General features: G+C 41.1%; 1 protein-coding gene across 1 annotated transcript in view; it reads left to right on the top strand.

The window, feature by feature from the left end:
• Positions 1–21,762, top strand: part of mdfic2 (MyoD family inhibitor domain containing 2) — a 62,572-nt gene extending 40,810 nt beyond the window's left edge. Inside the window, exons 3-4 of the mRNA XM_080186319.1 lie at positions 16,136–16,381; positions 20,436–21,762. Coding sequence (XP_080042445.1) covers positions 16,136–16,381; positions 20,436–20,692 — 503 coding nt within the window. The 3' untranslated portion in view covers positions 20,693–21,762. The remainder of the gene's footprint in view (positions 1–16,135; positions 16,382–20,435) is intronic.
• Positions 21,763–22,866: the final 1,104 nt, after the last annotated feature.

The following is a 22,866-nucleotide window of genomic DNA, read 5'->3' as shown; positions in this document are numbered from 1 at the left end:
AGTCTCACAACACCAGGTTAAAGTCCAACAGGTTTATTTGGTAGCACAAGCCACAAGCTTTCAGAGCGCTACCCCTTCATCAGATGAGTGGGGGTTCTGTTCACAAACAAGCCATATAAAGACACAAACTCAGTTTACAAAATAATGATTGGAATGCGAGTCTTTACAGATAATCAAGTCTTAAAGGTACAGACAATGTGAGTGGAGAGAGAGTTAAGCACAGTTTAAAGAGATGTGTATTGTCACCAGCCAGGACAGTTAGTGAGATTTTGCAAGCCCAGGCAGGTCGTGGGGGTTACAGATAGTGTGACATGAACCCAAGATCCCAGTTGAGGCCGTCCTTGTGTGTGAACTTGGCTATCAGTCTCTGCTCAGCGACACTGCACTGTCGTGTGTCATGAAGGCCACCTTGGAGAACGTTTCCCCAAAAATCAGAGGCCGAATGCCTGTGACCACTAAAGGGATATCCTTTCCTGAGCGTATCAGGTAGACAACGTTGGCCGAATTGCAAGTGTATGAACTATGTATCTGGTGAATAGTGTTCTCACGTGAGATGATGGCATCCATGTCGTGGTTGCTGTGGCAGGGTTGTGTGGTGTTGTGGTCGCTGTTCGCCTGAAGGCTGGGTGGTTTGCTGCAGATAATGGTCAGTTTGAGGTTGTGCAGTTGTTTGAAAGCAAGAAGTAGGGGGATGTCCCAAGGCATGGTACATTGGGGAGACCATGCAGATGCTACGGTAACGGATGAATGAGCACTGCTCGACAATCATCAGGCAAGGGTGTTCTCTTCCTGTTGGGGAACACTTTAGTGGTCACAGGCATTTGGCCTCTGATCTTCGGGTAAACGTTCTCCAAGGCGGCCTTCACAACACACGACAATGCAGAGTCACTGAGCAGAGACTGATAGCCAAGTTCCACACACATGAGGATGGTCTCAACCAGGATCTTGGGTTCATGTTACACTATCTGTAACCCCCACAATTTGCCTGGGCTTGCAAAATCTCACTAACTGTCCTGCTGGAGACAATACACATCTCTTTAACCTGTACTTAACCCTCTCTCCACTCACATTGTCTGTCCCTTTAAGACTTCATTCCCTGTAAAACGCGCATTCCAACCATTATTTTGTAAATTGAGTTTGGGTCTTTATATGCCTTGTTTGTGAACAGAACTCCCTCTCACCTAATGAAGGAGCAGCACTCCAAAAGCTTGTGGCTTTTGCTATCAAATAAACCTGTTGGACTTTAACCTGGTGTTGTGAGACTTCTTACTGTGCTTACTCCAGACCAACGCCGGCATCTCCACATCACAGCATTTATTGTCCATCCCTAAGGAGATGGAAAAAAACGAAGCAATTGTGGGAGGCCTCAGAATATAGGAAGCAAATGACTGAAAAAGAAGCTTTAGATAAAATAGAGGAGGTGGGGAACAATTGCTAATCCAGCCAAGGTAAGGTGTGTATGTTGGGATTGTGCATGGTAATGTATCCCCAAATGCACTCAACTCATCCTACAAAACAGCTGCAATTTGACATTAAGATATGAAAGATGCTTGTACTAATCCAATTCTGAAAACATTTTTTTCCACTTGTTTAAGATCTACCGGAAATGGCAATACATTGTGTGCTTGCACAACTGTCACTGAAAGTAAGCATGCTGGTGCAGCAGGTGGCAAAGAAGGCAAATAGTACATTGGACTTCATAGCAAGAGGATTTGCCTTTAGGAACCGGGATGTCTTGCTGCAATTATAAAGGGCCTTGGTGAGATCATGCCTGGAATACTGTGTGCAGTTTTGGTCTCCCTATCTGAGGAAGGATGTTCTTCCTATAGAGGGAGTGCAGCAAAGGTTTACCATACGGACTCCTTGGATGGCGGGACTGTCATATGAAGAGAGATTGAATCGGTTATGACCATATATGCTGGAGTTCAGAAGAATGAGGGGGAAATCTCATAGAGACATATAAAATTCTAACAGGAGTAGACAAAATAGACACAGGAAGGATGTGCCAGATAGCGGAGGAACCAGGGGTCACAGTCTAAGGATACGGGGTAAACATTTTAGGACTGAGGTGAGGATAAATTTCTTCACCCAGAGAATGGTAAACTTGTGGAATTCACTACCACAGAAAACAGTTGAGGCCAAAATGTATGTTTTCAAGAAGGATGTCACTTAGTGACTTTTAAGGGACGTCTTGACAAATACATAAATAGATGGGAATAGAGGGATATGGTTCCTGGAAGGGTAGGGGGCTTTAGTTCAGTCAGGCAGCATAGTCGGTGCAGGCTTGAAGGGCGGAAGGCCCTGCTCCTGTGCTGTAGTTGTCTTTGTTCTTTGTTCTTTGAGTTGTGACTGAAGGGATCAAAGGATATGGGGGAAAATGGGAACAGGTTACTGAGTTGGATGATCAGCCATGATCAAAATGAATAAAGGAAGCAAGGTGGTGCAGTGGTTAGCTGCCTCACAATGCCAGGAACTAGGGTTCGATTCCAGTCATGTGTAACAATCGGTGTGGAGTTTACACATTTTCCCCCTATCTGCCTGAGTTTTCTCCAGGTATTCTGGTTTCCTCCCACACTCCAAAGCTGTACAGGTTAGATTGATTGGCCATGCTGAATAACCCCTTAGTGTCCCAAGATGTTGTGGGTTAGGGGGATTAGCAGAGTAAATACATGGGGTTACAGGGATAGATCCTGGGTAAGATACTCTGTTGGAGATTTGGTGTAGACTCGATGGGCCAAATGATCTCCTTCTGCACTGTACTGATTCTATGAATGGCAGAGCAGGCTTGAAGGATTAAATGGCCTCCTCTCGCTCCTATTTTCTATATTTCTAGGTTTCAATACTTTGGGCAAGAAACTTCTTAAAAAGCTATATATGCTTATATTGCCCCATCAACAACTTTTTGAACTAAAGGTATTGCTGCAGTGCTTACCCTGAAATCCTGATTTTTCTCTCTTGCCCACTTACTACACCCTGGTGACCAGCTACCCACTTACCCACATTTGCCACGTCACATACCTACCATCCTACCCAGTTGTCACCCTACTCACCTACTGTTGTAATAAGCTGTCACCCTACCCATTTACCATCCTACCTTCTATTAACCTAAACAACTAACACTCGACCCACCTACGCCTGGCTCACCTACCACTGCCACCCTACACACTTACCATCCTACCCTCTGACCATCCTGCAGTTAACACCTTACCCACCTGTCACCCTTCTCATATACCACCCAACACAGTTGCTGCCCTGCCCATATACTGCTCTACTTACCCAGTTGCCACATGATGCGCCTACCACCTCACCCACCTTTCACTCTATGCACTTACTCACTTAACTCACCCACTTACCAACCTAACCAATTACACACCCATTCACTCACCCATTCACTCACTCACTGAGAAACTTAGGGATCTTTATACACGGATACAGCAGCGAGTGCCATAAAAAGGCTTCTGCACTTTGCTGTGGTCTGTGAGGATTCCTGTGCTGAGGTAGTTCCTCAGCCTCATGGATTGTGAATCAGGCAAGTGGACGGTTTTCGAGCTGTTCAGCGTTGGTCTCAATGGTCTGACTCAGAACTGAGGTTTTAGGCCCTTGTTTATTTCGCTCCCTCTGAACGCCAGCTCCCTTCTTTATGCTCCTGAGTCTTTTTCACCTTTGCTGTTGACTGATAAATAAGTCAGTCCTTCTCTGTGTCTTACTAATGTGATGTGAATAATGTGTGTACTTTTTCTGTCCATAGTTTCCCAGTGCATGAGATCCCAGTCTGTAAAAGGCAATGTAGAGATGTGAAAAGCTTACGATGTAATGAGAAAGGTGGAGCCTCCCGTAAAGTCCTACGATCAAGATTCACTTAGTCAGAAGAGTCATGGTCATATGCCCTCTTTATTTTACCCCAAGTGCTACTAAAATAACCATTGAAACATTTTTTTCTGACTGTAATGCAATAGACCCTGATGAAAATTATCTGGTTCATGGCAGTGTGTCCTATTAAAGTGGCTCCAGAGAGCACTAACTGTCGAGTCTGTGATGGGTTATCCCTCTGTATAGCAGCAGTTATTCTGTTGTTGGCCTGTTTATTTAAATGTTGCTTCACAAAATAATAGGCAGATAGTTTCAATTTAAAGTAGAATTTCTTGTCTCAGTGCTGTTCTTTTCAGCAAGGTAGAAATATATGTCAGTGTTATTATGCTGCCTGAGCTTCGCTTGGGAAACCAAGAGCCGTTATGCAAAGCTTAGTTAAATATTTCTATCAGCTGTGTGCCATGTTAAGTTGATAACAAAAGCTATTGTGTCCTTTGTGTATATTTTACACCTAGAGTTTTCCAATGGCTTCCAGGGGTATTTGGTAATAGATATTCAGTGGAGAACATTGGTCCACTCAGCCATGTATTCTCTAGAGTTGTTATTCTGTCACAATTTAGCACACATTGATGGGGCTTTGGGGATATTGCGGGTGAAGTTGGTGATTAAGTGGAGAAATAAACATTTACAATGACCTTCAAGGAGATGTAAGAGCTTAATTTGCAGTCTTGCTGCAATGGCAGCTCTGTATTGTTGGCATGGTGGCAGGTTGTCTAAGCAGGTTTAGGATGTGTACAGATGGAAGGGGCAACATATCTGGCTAGAAAATTTATCGGGAGGTGGCCACTTAAAAGCTAAGTGATTCCTGGTAGAAGGAATGGTGGTGCACCGGGGGGAAATTTTTCCTGCCTTCAGAATTGCTAAGAACATTTCATTCATATATTTGCTTTTCCCAAAGGCCCGATTGGAAGAGTATGGCGGTGGGGGTGGGGGAGAGGGCTTAAATGGGTTGGAAGTGGCAGACCACAAGGTAGTGAAAGTAAATGTAAAGTTGCAGTTAAAATGGAGCAAGATGTAGAACAGCACAGCATCCAGGTTCCTGCTAGATGGCTGCTTGAGATAGGTGTGGAGGATTTTCACCTCTTCAGCCAACAAGGTAAGTGTCCCCAGGAGCTGGCAGAGAGTAGTATTAATGGCCCAGATTTTGTAGTCGTAATGACAGCCAAATGATTCTCAACCCTTATGCCTCTGAAACAGACAGAAATTTCTAGAGTTTGCATGTGCATAGTTAAACAAGGAAATCCAAAGGTTGGTACCTGTGATTCTATGTTTCTCTAGAGGATGCTCAGAAGAAATGTCCCCTCGGACTTCAATCAATTGAAAATCTATGAACTGATGAGGACTTCCATTCCTATGCTCTTCGGATGGGATTGTCTGGAGTTATTTTTGACAGGCGGGAAAGCCAGTGGGGCGGAGAATCCAACAGGAGTCCCTAAATACTTCTATGCTAGTGGGAATTCTCATTCAGTTTAAAAGGTTGAGAACACCATTACTATGGATTTAAATATCAATAGCGGGCTTCCCTCCTATATTATCCCTTCACATTGGGATTTCTCCGGGGCCAGGAGGCAGTACTGGGTGTCGCTTTCAGGGAGACCCATGGTCCCTGGGGGTTACCTTGGGGGCTGGGGGGGTTAGTATATCAATGGCAGGAGTGGTCCATGTCCATGGGGTGGGGCAAAAGGTCCCATGTCTGTGGGTGGTTCCTTTATTTATTTTATACTTTTCCTCTTGGAAGATGAGGTTGCTGGTGGGTTAGGCTGATTCAGAGGCTACCCTGCCAGTGTGGTTTCGTGGGAACCACCTGCAGAATTTTTTGACAAAGTCAACAACGAAACTGATGGACTACAACCCACTTTTCTATCACTTAGTGAAAAAATATACAGTTCCACCCGATATCACTGGAAAAAGGTTGTAAAGGCCGAACCTTTTTGAATGAGGTATAACTGTGTTGTAATCATAAAATAAGTTCATAATCAGTACTTCTCTGGCCCTGCAAAACTAATTTTCTTTTTGTGGTGAGTCAAATCTCTTTCTTTCAACAGAAACAATTCCAGACATTTTAAACATTTGTTTATGATATTTCAGCTTCTGTCTTAATCTCAAGTGACCACAAATCATCAGTGCCATTGTCTGTAAAATTGAACTAAAAGTGAAGGATGATTGGTCAATTTTACTTCCTAGTTTTCTGTCTGTGAGAATACTTCAAAGCAATTGGCTAGTTTCCCTGTTTGATCACATTGCTGTTGGCGGATGGCTGGAAATCCCTTTGACAAGGTGCCCATTCAAACTGCGAGCAGGAACGGGGAAATCCATGCCTTAGCGTTAGTTCTTTCTTCAAGGTCATCAGCACATACTGTCGCTTCGCTGCCATTTAAAATCCGGGCCAATGCTTTGCACAAAATGCGAGACTCTAACAGAGGAGAAGGAAGATAGTATATTTTGATATAACTAGCACCACTGAATGCAGTCTCCGTAGCACACCTTAAAATGATGACTCCAGCATAGCACCATCTTTACTAGCAATGACTGTCCCATTTGAACAATCAATTGAGCTATGCATTAGTACCGTAAAATGGGCATATCACTATTAAGTTTGCAGTAGTATTTTTAAGGTTATTTGGCCTATGAATGAATGAATAACCTCATTCATTTTTCTTTAATAGGAAGAAAGCAGGCAATAAATGAGTACTACGCCACGCTTCTAATGTTGCTGGCTCTTGTCTCGCTATTGCTGCCAGTTAACAATAAAGCTGGTTGTCATTTGACGCTAAAATCCTACATTGTTAAAGAAAATTTATGTATTTTATCATAATTGATACAAAGGATAATTGGCTTGACTTTGGAACACTAACCAATTATCTTCCAGAAATGTTTGTGAAGAAGCCTCAATGTTTTATGATTGCTGTGATAAGTCACTGACATGGGGGAATAGACTCCTAATTAGTGTGGCAGTCAAGGTTGATTGGGGCTGCAAATGGAAACAGCATGAATTGTTAAAAATATACATTCTGAAAAATGTGGTTCACAGTGGTCAAACTATTGGTGCCCTTCTATTTCACAATTGCTTGTCCATGCATGCTCTGCACTGCAACAAGAATTATAAAAATGTTCAAGACATGCATTTTTGCTAAAAAACAACCATTACAATTTATAGTATGTTCTGTTGTGTTCTAGTTGTCCATTCTCTTTCCAAACATACTGAACCAATTATGTTGATTTTTGAAAACCTTCAGTAAACATATGAGCTTGCCAACAAACATATTATTAGTTATTTCTGTGCTTTTTGCAGGAAGCAGTATGTAATGTATAAATTATATTTGTTTTAATGTGAAATAATTTTCAGCATATCTGAATTGAGAACTATGAGATTTTGTGGAGTACGGCACATTAAAATACATAATAGATTCAGCAAATGAGTGGAAACATAATGCATGCAGGAATCTGTCTAGACACTGTCTACCTCGCTAATTGTAGAAGCTTGTGAAGCTTAGAAATAAACCAGCATCAGATTTATATACAAAAATAACAAATCAATGAATCTCATTAAATTTTATATAGCAATTGGACCCACAATTGAATTTTAAATGATGACTTAAGATTTGATTTCTTGAGGACTTCATGGCTTGAATATATTTACATCCTTACCCTCAGTTAGAATAAAATGAAATGATTAGCGCCCCCCCTCCCCTCGAGAAGCAGGAAATTAAGAAACAAATAATGGGAGGGTAAATAATGAGTGATTCAATCCAGTTGCTGACCTGCAGTCCAGTGATCCCACTGAGGAAATGTATGGAAAATCGCGGACTGCACTCCCACAATCTCCCTTGTGAGCAATGCTGCCCACAGGGAATGTCAGATTGTGGAATCACTCCTGTGGAGAATACTTAGCAGTTCCTTAGGAAATATATTGGTTACATTTCCCAGTCCCTAAGGCTGGTACTACAGGAGCCAGGCAGGTGCTGTGCAAGCAGACATTTGGCTAAGATCCATTGCTGGATTTGTATCACTTACCCATCAAGCGGGATTTGCCAGCAAACCTTTTAGAATGATCTAGCAGGATGTCTTGGAAAAGGAGACAAAACCTAATTTAAATATTGTAGTACATTTTCCTAAAATTGGCGTTTATTTAAACTAGGATTGAGCTGGACATTAATTTGCTTTTTCCAGAATGGAACCAAAGGAAGTGACATAGAATCCCTACAGTGCTGAAGGAAGCCATTCGGCCCATCGAGCCTACATCAACCAAAATCCCAGCCAGGCCATATTCCATAACCCCACATATTTACCCTGCTAATCCCTGACACAATGGTCAATTTAGCATGGCCAATCAACCTATCCCGCGCATCTTTGGAGTGTGGGAGGAAACCCATGCAGACAAAGGGGGAATGATCAAACTCCACACAGACAGTAACCCGAGGCTGGAATTGAACTCAGATCCCCATCACTGTGAGGCAGCAGTGCTAATCATTGTGCCACTATGCTGCCCCATAGATAGATTTTCGAAAGAGTCCAAGACTTCCAGATCAGTTTGGTGCTACATTTTTATTAAAGCTTCTATAAAGGCTCAAAATGGATTTAAAACAATTAGCAGCTTTTGGGTGAGGCATGCAATAAAAAGAAGAAAAACCCATTGTAGAGGCATGAAATGGAATCTGTGGACAGATGATGGAATAATACAACATTTGAACCTATTCCAACCGTTCTATCCACATATTCATGGCATAACATTTGGAAAAGTGAATGATAATGGAAAATGGTGGACTCTGTGATAAAGGAAGTAAGAACAGGGCACTTTGAAAATGTCAATGGTTTCATGAAAAATGAACCATGTTTGGCTAATTTATTAGAGCTATTTGAGGAAGTAACACAAAGTTGATAAAAGGGCACCTGTAGATGTGGTGTACTTGGATTTCCAAGAGACATCTGACAAGGTGCCGCATCAAAGGTTATGAGGGGGAGTTCTTCCAGCTCGCTGAGCCAAGAGACATCGGTGGAAGCTGTTTCATGGTCTCCCACTGGCCACCATAGCCTCCACATGTCTCCAGCTCCAAGTTTTTTAGCGTCATTACCTCCACGCCAGAAATTGATGCAAAGCTGATTTAAATATTTAAATTTTAATTTCCCTATCATTAGTGGGCCCAGGACTGAAATCTCCTGGCCCACTAACATTTCCCACCTTTGTCAGGACTGGTTCATTGCAGCAGGGTTTACAACAGCTCCCCACAAACAGGGAACAGGCGGCCGACCCTGCTGGAGTGATCAGAGGCCATTGAGGCCTCCCCCAGGAGGTCAGGGGTTAGTGGAGGTGCCCCCTGGGCAGTGCCAGCCTGGCAGTGCTGGCCTGGCCCCTTGGCACTGCCCAGTGGGGCAAACAGGTAATGCCCAGGCATCAAGCTGGGGCTGGGGCCAGATGACCAGGGCCGATTGCGGTGGGGCCTGTTGGGGGGGGAGTGCCGATTGGTGGGGGTAGGGGCTCCCACTATCACTCAGCATTCAGGGTCTATGGCAGAGGGAGGGAAGGGGGTGATCAGGGCTGGCCATTTGGGGGGGAGTCAGGTTGTTGGAGGGGTTGGGGCTGGTCATCTGAGTGGGATCAGGACTGCCGAGAGGGTGGGATCAGGACAGCCAGGGTGGGTTATGGAGATCGGGCCTGGTGGGTGATGGCAAGTTGTGGGAGGGAAGACATTAGGGCTGGCCTGGAGAGTTCCGGGAGGCCAGTGATCGATGGGTGGGGGAGGGGGTCAGAGGGGCAGTGATGCAGGATCACAGGGCTAGCCAGCAATCGAGCTGGTCAGTAAATGGGAGGCCAACAGTGTCGGGTCACTGTGCATATGTTAACCTCTGCTCTGACAGATCGGTGCATGTGCAGTGGCCTGCTCAGCACCATGCTGCCAGACTCTCCAGCGCAAACAGACTCCGCTCCCATATTTTCAGAGTGAATCACTGCAGTCCTCAGAGTGTGGGAGATTCATTCTGAAAATCCCACTGAAAAAATTGAGTTACTCCAGTTTTCACGTGAATTTGGCATTTAGAATTTTTTTTGTGAGAATCACCTCCATTGATTGAGAATTGGTTAGCTAACAGCAAACCACATGCATAAATGGGTCATTTTCGGGTTGGCAAGATTTAATGCAAGTGGAATGCTGCAGGGATCAGTGCTGGGGCCTCAACTATTTACAACCAATATCTATTAATTAAATGAGGGGTGCAAAATCATGGTAACTAAATTTGCAGATGACACAAAGGTGCTGACACATATAGATAGGCTAGATGAGTCGGCAAAAATCCGGCAAATGTGGGAAAATGTGAGCATGTCCACTTTGGCAAAAAGAATACAAAGTAGCATGTTACATTATTTAACTCTGTGGTACAGAGGGATCTGGGTGTTCTACCATGTGAATCACAAAAATTTCATATGTAGGTAAAGCAAGTGAATAGGAAGGCAAATGAAATGTTGTTTACTGTCAGGGAAATAGAATATAAAGATAAGGATATTTTGTTATAGTTGTACAGGGCATTGGTGTGACTACATGTGGGGCATTGTCTGGAGTTTTGCTCTCCTTATTTAAGAAATGATGTAATTGCATTAGAAACAGTTCAAAAAATGTTCATTTGACTTCACTTGTTTACCGAACAAAGAGATCTAAGGATACATGTTCATAGCTCTTTGGAAGTGAAGTCACAGGTGGACTGAGTGGTGAAGAAGACATTTAGCATGCTTGGTTTCATCGACCAGAACATTGAATACAGGAGTTGGAACGTCTTGTTGAAGTTGTACAAGACATTGTTAAGGCCACACTTGGAATACTGTGTACAGTTGTGGTTACCCTATTATAGAAAGGATATTATTAAACTAGAAAGAGCGCAGAAGAGATGCACTAGGATGCTATCGGGACTTGATTGCTTGAGGTACAAGGAGAGGTTGGATAGACTGGGATTTTTTTCTCTGGAGCATAGGAGGCTGAGGGGTGACCTTATAGAGGTCTATAAAATAATGAGGGGCACAGATCAGCTAGATATTCAATTTCTTTTCCCAAAGGTAGGGAAGTCTAAAACTAGAGGGCATAAGTTTAAGATGAGAGGGGAGAGATACAAATGTGTCCAGAGGGGTAGTTTTTCACACAGAGGGTAGTGAGTGCCTGGAACAAGCTGCCAGAGGTAGTAGTAGAGGCGGGTACAATTTTGTCTTTTAAAAAGCATTTAGACAGTTACATGGGTAAGATGGGTGTAGAGGGATCTGGGCCAAATGCGGGCAATTAGGATTAGCTTAGGGGTTTAAAAAAGGGCGATATGGATAAGTTGGGTCGAAGGGCCTGTTTCCATGCTTTAAATCTCTATGACTCTATGACTGAATCCTTGGGTAAGGTGGATGTCTTATGAGGAAAAGCTGGACTGCTTGGGTCTGTATCCATTAGAATTGAAAGCACAAGCGATGATTTTATTGAAACATATATGCCAAAACCTCTGACCTGACCCGCGGCTAGGATTCTCTGGTGCTGCTGCAGTGAATGGACTTCTGGCTGAGCACCAAATTCTTCATTCTCACTGGCAGTGGAGTGGGTATGGATGAGATTGGCGAATCCCGCCTATAAGGTCCTGAGGGGACTTGACAGGATGGATGCTGAAAGAATGTTTCCCCTTTTGGGAGAGAATAGAATTGGGGGATACAGTTTAAAAATAAGATGGTCTCACATTCCTGACAGACACAAGGAGGCATTCTCCCAGAGGGTTGTGAGCCTGTGGAATTCTCTTCCCCGGAAAACATAAAGGCAGGATCATTTAATATTTTTAAGGCAAAGTTGGATAGATTCTGGACTAACAAGGGAGTTAATGAGCATAGAGGACAGATAGGAAAGTGTAATTGATGCCACAATTAACCATGATCTTGTCAAATGGTGGAGCAGGCTCAAGGAGCCAAATGGCCTAATTTGTATGTTTGTATATTTTTTGTTGCATATTATTGGTGCCAGGGACTGTTTAGCAGTCTCAGAACAACAGCAGTACATCATACCTGTTAGGAATTAGCCATCAAGCTTAATGATTGTGCAGTCCTGGAACGCAGGAATAAGCACAGGAAAACAATTGAGGAATATCATAAGCTATGTCAATCGAACAATATAATCAATGTTTCATATATGCCGGTCGACCTGTTCCATATTAAGTGCTCGTAATACCAAACTTAAACATCTATCCTTGCATCTATGCACCTCCACATTCCTTTGTGGCATATTCTGGGGTTGCATTATGGAGCTGAATACTTTGCTATTCATCTGTTTCAAGGGTTTCATCAAATTGTACCTCAACCAAGGAGCATGATATATGGTCAATACAGACAATGATGTTGAATAACAAAGTGAGCTTTGCAAAGTGAATCTTTATGTATGTGCTTCTTAAATATGGTGAGAAGTCTCACAACATCAGGTTAAGGTCCAACAGGTTTATTTGGAATCATGAGCTTTCAGAGTGCTGCTCCTTCATCAGGTGAGTCAACTATTCACAGCCAGTTACCTGATGAAGGAGCAGCACTCTGAAATCTTGTGATTCCATATAAATCCGTTGGATTTTAACCTGGTGTTGTGAGACTTCTTACCGTGCCCGCCCCAGTCCAATGCTGGCATCTCCACATCATTTTAAATATATGTAGAAACCATGTCGATGATTACATCACAAAATGGCACATAATATAAAGAAACAAAACCAAACTAGAGGATGGCCCAGAATTTAAAAATAATTAACTTTCCTCCGAGTACATCGCCAGTCTATTGCGGAAAGATCACCCTCAGGGCTAGTACCATTTTGCTGTTGTTATGTATTGCCTTCCTTTTCATGAGAAGATACTTAGAAAAAACATTGTAATCAAGGTTTAATCCAGTGTTTCCATGGAGCATGGATCAGACAATCCTCACGACAATATTGTAGCACTACCTCCAGCATGCATTGAGGACACTTCCCCTCTGGGATCACATAATTACTTCATAATAACAGCTTTTTTTGGAGATGCTGCATGTATTTGTTCCTTTGATGGTGGCACAGTTGTCAGTGGTGGGCACTGCTGCCTCACAGCGCCTGGGACCCAGGTTCAGTTCCAACCTTGGGTGATTGTGTGGAGTTTGCACGTTCTCCCTGTGTCAGTGTGGGTTTCCTCCATGTGCTCTGGTTTCCTCTCTCTTTCCAAAAGTGTGCAGATTAGGTGAATTGGCCGTGATAAATTGCTCTTTAGTGTTCCAAGAAATGTAGGTTGGGGGAGTGGCAAAGTAAATGCATAGAGTTACAGGGTATGTGGTGTGCCAGGGAAAAATGCTCTGTCAGAGAGTCGGCGCAAACTCAATGGGTCGAATGGCCTCCTTCTGCATTGTAGGGATTTTATGATTCTGTTCAATTATTGGTGTTCTGGCAGAGCAGTCTGTCAGTGCTATCAGTGGCCCAGAGCAAGTTTAAATGTTGCGCGCTTAATGCTGACTTTTCACAGCATATCCAATTGTACTTTAAGTTAAAATCAGTGTTTGAATATCAATCATAAAGGGCTGCCAGGTTTCAAAATTATTAAATATTCTTCTGGCAGAATGTTATGGTCCCTCCCACCAGCGGGAATTTCCATTCCTAACGAAGTCAATGGAATTTTGAGTGGCTCATCGCATTTTATAGCCCGGTCACCACTGCAACAGGGCTATGAAATTCCACTCATCATTTACTCGTGATGACTATGCATACTGGACGGCGCCATACTTTTTCCATTGTTTATTCTTACATTTTTAGTGAATTCCACTTAGATCTGTAGTCATGAGTAAAATGATGTGAGAAAAGTTTTCGAATGTCTGAAGTATCAAAAGCCCTACATAATGCCTGTAGGAATGTATGATTAGCAAGCCAGCAAGCCAATTTCTTTAAAAGTATAGCAATGAAAAATAGAAATGGATTAAAAACAGCCAGAGAGAAATGGAAAAAAGAGCTTTTAATATTTTTTAAGCATTTCAAAACCCATCCATCTTTACTCTGTAACAGAAAAGCAGAAGACCAAGTCAATGTGTAAGAATGGAACAGATTTCAGAGGTCAACTTTTTTATCTAGATTTTATTAAAATTGCTGTGAACCATATCCCTCGTAAGAAGGGGTAAATTGTGATTCTGTTGTAAGAAAAAAATAACAAACAGAAAATGTTCAGAGCTTTCTCAGTCCTTTTTGTGATCAAGAATTGTATATATTAGTAGATACCTGGCATTGAATTAAAATCCTGATGTGCTGAGAGTCAGACACATTGAAATAGTTACAGCTGCATTTTGAAAATGTTTCCCTTGTGTTTGGTGGTTTACTGGGATTTACAGCTGTAAATATATCAGGTTCCTTAATGTATAAACTTAAGACCATTTGTGATAATTGTATCTGTTCCTTGCATTTCTTAAAGGGAACATATATGATTTGATGCTATTCTTGTCTGCAGAAAATTATAGGTGTCATTTATTGTCATTTTTTCATTTATTCATAAGACAGATGATGAAACATTTCAACTGATTTCATACTTTATGTGCTGGGCATGCATCACATTTTGTCATCATAATTTTTAAATGATCTCCAAAGATGTGCATGTTAGGTGGATTAGCCGTGGTAAGTGTGTGGGGCCACGGGGATAGGGCGGGAGGGCGGGATGCCGGGATTGGCGGGGTGGGGGGGGGGTTTTGGAGAGTTGGCACAGACTTGATGGGCTGAATGGCCTTCTTCTACAGTGTAGGGAAGCTATGTAAAATACAATAAAATGATACTTCACTCGTCTTTAAATTAAGAAGTACCAAAAAGATGACCTGATCTTGTTTCAGTTGGGTCTTGTTTATTTTTCATACTTTTCTGAGTATGTCTGCTTTTACTCTTTCTCTGTACTTCTTAACTAATGCCACTCATCACTCAGAGATAGGATATTAACATTAATGGCAAATATGTATATCTTAATATGCCATTAGATAGCTTTTTAAGTGTAATGTTTGGAATTGTGTCCAAACATAAAATAGTGAAGTTTTAGAAGTTAATAGTACTTACTGTCTTGTATTCACCACCGTCCTGTAATTTATTAAGTAAAACATTCATTTCATGCATTTGCTAATGAGCTATTACAGATGGACTGTCAGTCTCTATATAGCTAATTCTGTATGCATATGAAATCACACATATAAGTTCAACACACACTTGAGTGAATATGATTGATGTCATTTAAAAAAATAGGTTTTGGCCTGACCTTTATGTATTAGGATGAAAATAAGATTGCATAAATAGCATCAAGGTTAAAAAACATTATTCTCCTTCATTTGACATGCTTCACACAATGTAGGAGTTAAGCCGAGCTTGATTGATTTTGGAAAAATGACATGACTTAATATTAATAAACAAATGTGGTCTTGATTTCAGCTGTGGGAGATATTGCTTTTGGTCTTCGACTTCCTTGTTCTGGAAAGCTCCAGTATCTATGCAATGTGCTGGCTAGTTTTCTCTCAAGAAGCAGGTTAGGGTTTCTGCTCCTAAAATTGTGTTGTGTCAGGCTGGATCAGTTCTTCAATACTGTGCCTGTTTGTATGTCAGTTAAAAGGCTTTTCTTCCCCAAGGTTTTTGTATTGCTAAGATTCCATCCAACAGATATGAATTGTGCAGACCATAATCACAATCCATCGTAATCATTTAAAAAAAATCTTGCCTGGATCACACTTCGACCTTCCAAATTCAGTGAAATATAAGTCAAATAAATGCAACCTTTTCTCATAATTTGAGCTTTTGCACCTGATATCATTCTGGTCAATGGGCAGAATTTTCCCATCCCTCCTGCCACAGGAATCGTAGTGGGTGGGACAGGACATGCAAAGGTCTGTTGATCTCGAGTGGAATTTTCCATTCTTGGGACAAACATGGCCAGAACATCCCGCCCAATGTATCTGTACTACACCAGTGTGAAACAAGTGGTTATAGTTTTTGATATTATTAACTCACCAGAGACAATTCAAAATAGTACAGGATTTGCTACAAATTCCAGCAATTCTAAACATTCACACTATATGGGGATGGAATTGCTCTTTCTCTTGTGTTTTACAAATATTTGGTTTTACATGTGTGATCCTTTCCCCCTGGCCAATGATTTACCATATATTGAAAAAAAAGCCTACAAAAATTTGTAACAACTGACATTGTTCTCTGTTAGAATTCATGTGTATCGCTTCCTGTTTAGTTCAGTTTGCCGTTTGATTTGTGGTAGTTCAATAGATACAATTTTTTTGTATTGTTCTAGCCCATACCTTCCCTCCACCAAATGATCAGTCTTCAAATGATGGGATATGTGAAGTTATTAGCCCTATACCAGAACACAGAAAAGGTGCTACAGAGTGCACAGGTTGTTCACTGTCACCTTCAAAAGAAATGCAAACTGAAGATTCATGGATGAATTCAACTCCGTCACTGTGCTCTACGGAGAATAAGAAAACTAAATTTGGATACCAGTCAGCAAGTTCACAAATTCATAATAAAAACACTGAAGGTAGGTTTATTGACCACTAAAATGTTGACTAGCTTGCAATAACATTGGAAATTACATTCAAATTAAACAGAAGGTTCTAGAGATATAAACCGAGACCTCGGCCAAAGAACCACCAATCCAAATCCCTGGGCAAAATCCTATACATATTTGGGATAGGCTAACATTAGACAGGGTAGATTGAAAAAGAATGTTCCCAACAATGATGGGAGTCCAAAACTAAGGGTTGTAGTTTGAGGATAAGAGGTAAAAATTTTAGGACTGAGTTGAGAAGAAACATCACCCAGAGGGTGGTGAGTGTGTGGAATTCACTAGCACAGAATGTAGTTGATGCCAAAACATTGTCTGATTTCAAGAAGAAATTACATATAGCTCTTGGAGCTAAATGGATCAAGAGATAAGGAGAGAAGACAGAATCAGGATATTGAATTTGATGATCATTTATGATCGTAATGAATGGCGGAGCAGACTCAAAGGACCAAATGACCTACTCCTCCTTCATTTTCTATGTATTTATAGCTGGGTTAGACTCTCTGATTAATCAACTGTTAGCTTTATCTCTTGTAGCATAACACTGGGGTAAGATAGAAGGGTATCTAAAATAACCAAACATTTCTCAGCAAGTATACTCACGTTTTCTGTATCAGTATTGTTGTATCTTGAAACTGAAATATAAATTCTGGCCTATTAGAATACAAAAATGTTCAATTATGTCCCAAAATTTAATAGCAAAACACTTTACAAAAAACTTAAATAAATCATCTAATGTATATGCCATGAATTGAATTATTGCTCGATGTGTGTTTATTCTAATACACTGTTTAATGCAATATGTTCCAGCCACATCTTGGTTGTGCACAGAAATCAGGTTAAACTATAGTAGTAAATGAGATCACACTTTGAAAGATGGATTCAAATGAAGAGGTTTCTTCCGCTTATTTGATGGCTTGCTTCTGAATAATAATCCCCATCTCCCAAAGTCATTGACTGGTTGCCAAGTTTGGTTTTGGAATCCCAAATTACTCTCCAGCAGCTCATGCAAGAAGCTGTCACCCATATGTGAGCCCCAACAATGAGCATTGACAAGCTATTCAAACATGGTAGATGCAAACTTGAACTCAGTATGCATTATATCTGATACCTACAGCCATTAGATTAAAACATAGGAGCAGGATGAAGCCATTTAGCCCCTCAAACGTGTTCCAATAGTCAGTGAGAGATCATGGTTGATCTGTGATCTAATTCCATATGTCTTTGGCCCATATCCCTTGTTAACAAATATCTATGACTCTCAAATTTAAAAAAAAAATCTTGCATCAATTACTGTTTGCAGAAGAGAATTCCAAACTTCGACTATTTTTTGTGTGTAGAAATATTTCCTAATTGCACTCTTGAAATATCTGACTCCAATTTTCAGTCCTAGACTCTCCAACCTGTGCAAATAGTTTCTCTCTATTTATCCTGTCTGTTCCCCTTAACATCTTGAAAATTTTAATCAAGTCACCACGTAACTGTCAAAATTCCAGGAATACAATCCTAGTTTATGTAACCCCTCCTTATAATTTGACCTTTGGAGTTAAAGTATCATTCTGTTAAATACATGCTGCGCTCTCTCCAAAGCTAATGCGTTCAAAGATGTGTGTTCATAATTGCTCACAGTACTCCGGGTGTGGGGAAACCAGGGTTTTAGACAGCCGAAGTATTACATCAATCCCCTTCCACTCGACCATTTCATTATCCTATTGATTGTTTTCTGTATGAGATCATGACATTTTAATAACCTATCTATCTCGATTCCAAGGCATGAATTTTCATTCCAGCATAGGTGTGCAGGGTCAGGACAATTCCTGGCTTCACAAAGCCGACCTGGGAAAAAATGCTCCAGACGTTTTTGGTCCAAAGATAGGGTGAAATGAGAGAGTAGCAGGTAGCCCCAGAAAATGTTCCAAAGCAGAGCAGGGGCAGCAGTACAGTGGTGGGCTAGGTGAAAGACTGGCCTCAGTGACCCAGCACCTCGTTGACGGTACTAAAAAAATGAATTAACATTAAAAAAAACAGCTTTCACCCGTCACACCCCCTCACTCCCAAAACTCCCCATGCCCCAACCATGCCAACCCATGTTACTTCATACACACCTCCATGACTCCTTCTACTAACCTATGTCCTTCCACTCACTCACCCATGCTCCCTCACCAACTGTGCCCCTCCACCACTCCCATGGTCCTTTATACCCCCATACCAAATTATGTCTTATTACCACCTCCATGCCCTTTAAACCCTCTATGCCAACTAGTGCTTCATTAGCCATCCTCGTGGCCCTTTATACTCCATATGCCAACTTATGTCTTAATACCTACCTCCCATCCTTCCAACAAACCCCCCCCCACTCTGCATCACCATTGCAATGTTGAGAATACAGTCACCCCCTCATAGGCATCAGCCCTCATCAACACACTTAAGGGAAATACCTTCCATGGGACCACTCAGTGAACCCACCCCTGGCCATTCTCCTGGCACAGGTTTGCATTGCTAGGACCCTCTGAGTCTCTCCAGATTTTCTGCCTGTTTGATGATCCCACAGATGGCTAAGTGGGCTCAAAATCACCCCCTTTATCAAATGCTTTCTGGAAACATAGAAACATAAAAAATAGGAGCAGGTATAGGCCATTCAGCCCTTCAAGCCTGCTCCACCGTTCGGGCCTGGGGGAGGGAGGGGTTGGGAGATGGTTGACGTTGGCCTGGGCATGTATGGATCGGGCCGTGAGGGGTTTACACGTGAGGGTCACAGGGCTGGTCAGCACTCGAGTTGGCCAGCAATTGGGAGGCTGGCAGACAGGGGCCACTGCGCATGTGCTGACCTCCACTTTGACAAATCAGTGTGTGCACTTTGGCCTACTCAGCACTATGCTGCCGGCCTCTCCAGAGGGAATAGGCCTCTAACTTTTTGAACTTATTCACACGAGTGCAGTCAGCAGTGCACAGTGAGAGAGATTCATTTTGAACCTCCCGCTGAAAAAAACAACGGGATTTACCCCAGTTTTTATGTGAATTTGACACTTTGAATTTTTTTGAGAAAATCATCTCCATAGACTTTCCACTGTTCACTTATTCTGTTCGTCAAAATATTCAGTCAAATTTGTTACGCAAACATGTGCTATGGTGATCAGGAATAAAAACTATGACTGGTTTCGCACTTCTTAACCCAGGGGTGAAGAGGCCAAATGTAATAACTGTACCACAACCAGGAATCCAGTTGGGGTTTCTCAGGCTTTTATTGTTCAACTACTCAGTGACTAAACTCACTGAATCATTGAGGGAAAAACTCATTCAATCAGACTTAATTGAGTTCAGTAATTCTACAGCACTAATTACCAATGTTTTTTCCATGTGTCACAAAAAGCAAAAGTCTTCTCATACAAACCAAAACTCCACTCAATCAACTGGGATGGAACAACAAAAAATGCATTGTCTAAGTTATGTTCCCTTAAGTGTTAGCTTGTCATTTAAGGCCATTTGCAATCTGCACAATTATTAAAATATTGCTACGATATTGTAAACAGCCATGTAAATCACACAGCATTGCTGGATGCCTTGGAAATACAACTGAGCCCTTTCTGACATGTGTATTATGTATTTAGAAAGTGATTGTGCAAAATGATTGATAGCTGTGATTGAATATACAAAATGTAATTTGGAGCTAACTTGCTTTAGTGCCACTGTAAGTATTTCCAGAGAAAAAAATGTCTCAGCTAATGCAATGTGCCTTAAATTTATGAAATTTGTGAATTTGCACTTGAAATCATTCTCCAAATTTTATCCACTTGCTGTCAAATTTGCAAAATGCTGGATTTTACAGTAAAAAAAATCAAATTAGGTTTTAATATTAATTTATATTCAACTGAAACTTTATTTGCGTTTTATTGCTACTTTGTGTTGCTACCTATGTTGCATCTAATACACGTTCAAATATACTTTCTAGATGTTGATGTTTCCACCATTCTTATTTCATAATCACTAACTGTATCCTGTCTCTTTATCGCCCCATCTTTCTCATCAGATGAATGTGCGTCCCTCATTCTGAACTGTTTGTTCTGCCAGTTCTACGATTTTCTGATCATGCTACCTCACACATGTGCAAATCAATGGAACCGAGCATGTGGTTATCGTTGCCATAAATATAATTCTGATGTGAGCCACAACTACCATGATTGTAACTGCACGTGTGAGTTTGACTGCGGTATATTTGACTCTTGTCAGGAAACCAGTGAGTGTTTGGAACTAGCTTTAGAAATTTCTGAAATTTGCTACCGTTAAGCTCCCTTATGGATATGATGGGAATGTTACAATAAAGCTAATAATCATAGTCTAGATACATAATTACACAGTCTCTCTTTGAGCAAGTAAAGACAGGCTCTTTTGTGATTATATATGTGCATTTAATGACTGCAGAATTCAGGCATTATTTTCTGAAAGTTTCCAAAATAAACCCAGAGTGTAGCTCCAGTTGTGAAGCTGGATGTCATAATTTGTTCATTTATGTTCGATATAGATTTTTAATAAAATATAATGTTGGATCACATTTTTCACCTTTTACTTTCCTTATATCCTTAAGAAGACCACTGTGTCCAATGCCTGCTAGCCTGCCTGTTTTGTGAAATGCTGTTCCTGTTCAAACCCTTCTCTGATGCTGCATCATGTGCTGGATTCAATATGTACAGTTGCTGTTGCGAAGATGTTGAAGACCTCAGTCTGGTTTGCTGCACAGGCTGCGAGAATCCAGAAGAAAGTTGCATGAATTCCATTTGTGTGGGGATTTGTTCTGAGTGCTGCGGCCTTTGTTTTCCATCGTGATCACTGAAGGGCAAACCTTTGTCCTTGGTCAAAATGCTCGAGTTTTGAGTTCTTGTGGCACATTTATGGAAGGTGAGAAAACAATACTTCCATGGTGCATAAAAGGGAAGTAGATTACAAACACAAATCTCTTAGAACTTCAACATAATTGAACAGTAAACTAGTGCTCTCCACACAATTTGAATATATTGATATATGCCTTGATCTAATGTGCATTATTCCTGTCTTTGTAAATGCTCAAGAATACAGACTTCTGGTGAAAATATTAAATAAGTTAACGAAGTAAAATACAAACATATGAATTTAAGGACTGCTATAAAATACATATTCCAATTAAAATTGTTTATTGGAATAGTTGAGAATTTAGAAGTGATTTGATTAAATTGTAGCATGAGACATACTATAGTTTTCAAAGTAACGACAATAAATCATTGTTATACCATGTTAATGTATTACTATTCAAAACCTTAAATAGTGAAACACCTTCATAATAATGTTACTCTCCAGTTATGCACTTTTTTTCTGTTATTAATATCAACTGTATAAATAAAGATATACATGATAGAATATGTATCGCCCATTCAATGTCTGATATTTTCAGAAATAATCTGCCAGTTACATTCCAGTTCTGGACCCATCATGGACTCCCATTTCTGCTTTCTCTGCAATCTCCTTCAGCCTCTACCCACTTGCTGATATGAGGCTATTCACTGACATTACCACGTTACAGCCCAAACAAAAATGCACCAATTGTTTGAGTTTATTATAGTTTACCTTCTTTACAAAAACAATTTTTGAAGCATAATCAAGATATTGTGCAACATTATATAACAAGTAAAAGTCCCATTTTGCTCCTTAAACATGCCTATAAGGTACAGGGAATCCACCTTTTAGTTGAGAAGAAGTCCTGTCTGCCTTTTCAGATGGAAGTAAAATATTCCATCGCACTATTTAAAGAGCAGAGTTCTCCTGGTGTTCGAAGCAACATCTTTCCTCAATTCAGCACCATTAAAAATAATTTAATTGGTTATTTATCTCATTGCTGTTTGTGGGACCCTACTGTGCACAAATTAATTGCTGCATTTCTTGATGTTACAACAGTTCAAAGAGTAATTAATTGGTTGTGAAGTGCTTGGGATGTCCTGTGGTTGTGAAACAAGCTTCATTAAGGCCAGCTCTTCTTGGGTTTTTTATTCTTTCTCACGTTGCTTCAATAGAAATTATCATTAAAATGGTCATAGCTAAAATTTCAGTACTTAAGAGAGTAATCTGACCCAGTTAGGGTGACACAGTGGCACAGTGGTTAGTACTGCTGCCTCACAGTGCCAGGGAACTGGTTCAATTTTAGCCTTGGCTTACAGTCCATATGGAGTTTGCACGTTCTCCCTGTGTCTACATGGGTTTCCTCCGAGTGCTCCAGTTTCCTCACACAGTCCAAAGATGTGCAGGTTAGGTGGATTAGCCATGGTATATACGCAAGGTTACAGCGATTGGGGTGGGGGATGCTAGGCCTGAGTCAATGCTCTTCCTGACAGTCAGTGCAGACTCGATGGACTGAATGGCCTCTTTCTGCATTGCGGGGTTCTAGGCTTTTATATGTACAGTTCCTTTGATCCCAGAATGCTAAGAAAATGGGT

Source organism: Carcharhinus amblyrhynchos, chromosome 3 (genome assembly GCF_965287045.1).
Source record: "Carcharhinus amblyrhynchos chromosome 3, sCarAmb.v2.hapA, whole genome shotgun sequence".
NCBI lineage: Eukaryota > Metazoa > Chordata > Chondrichthyes > Carcharhiniformes > Carcharhinidae > Carcharhinus > Carcharhinus amblyrhynchos.
The sequence above is the reverse complement of the archived record's forward strand: the minus strand, read 5'-3'. Positions and strand labels throughout refer to the sequence as shown.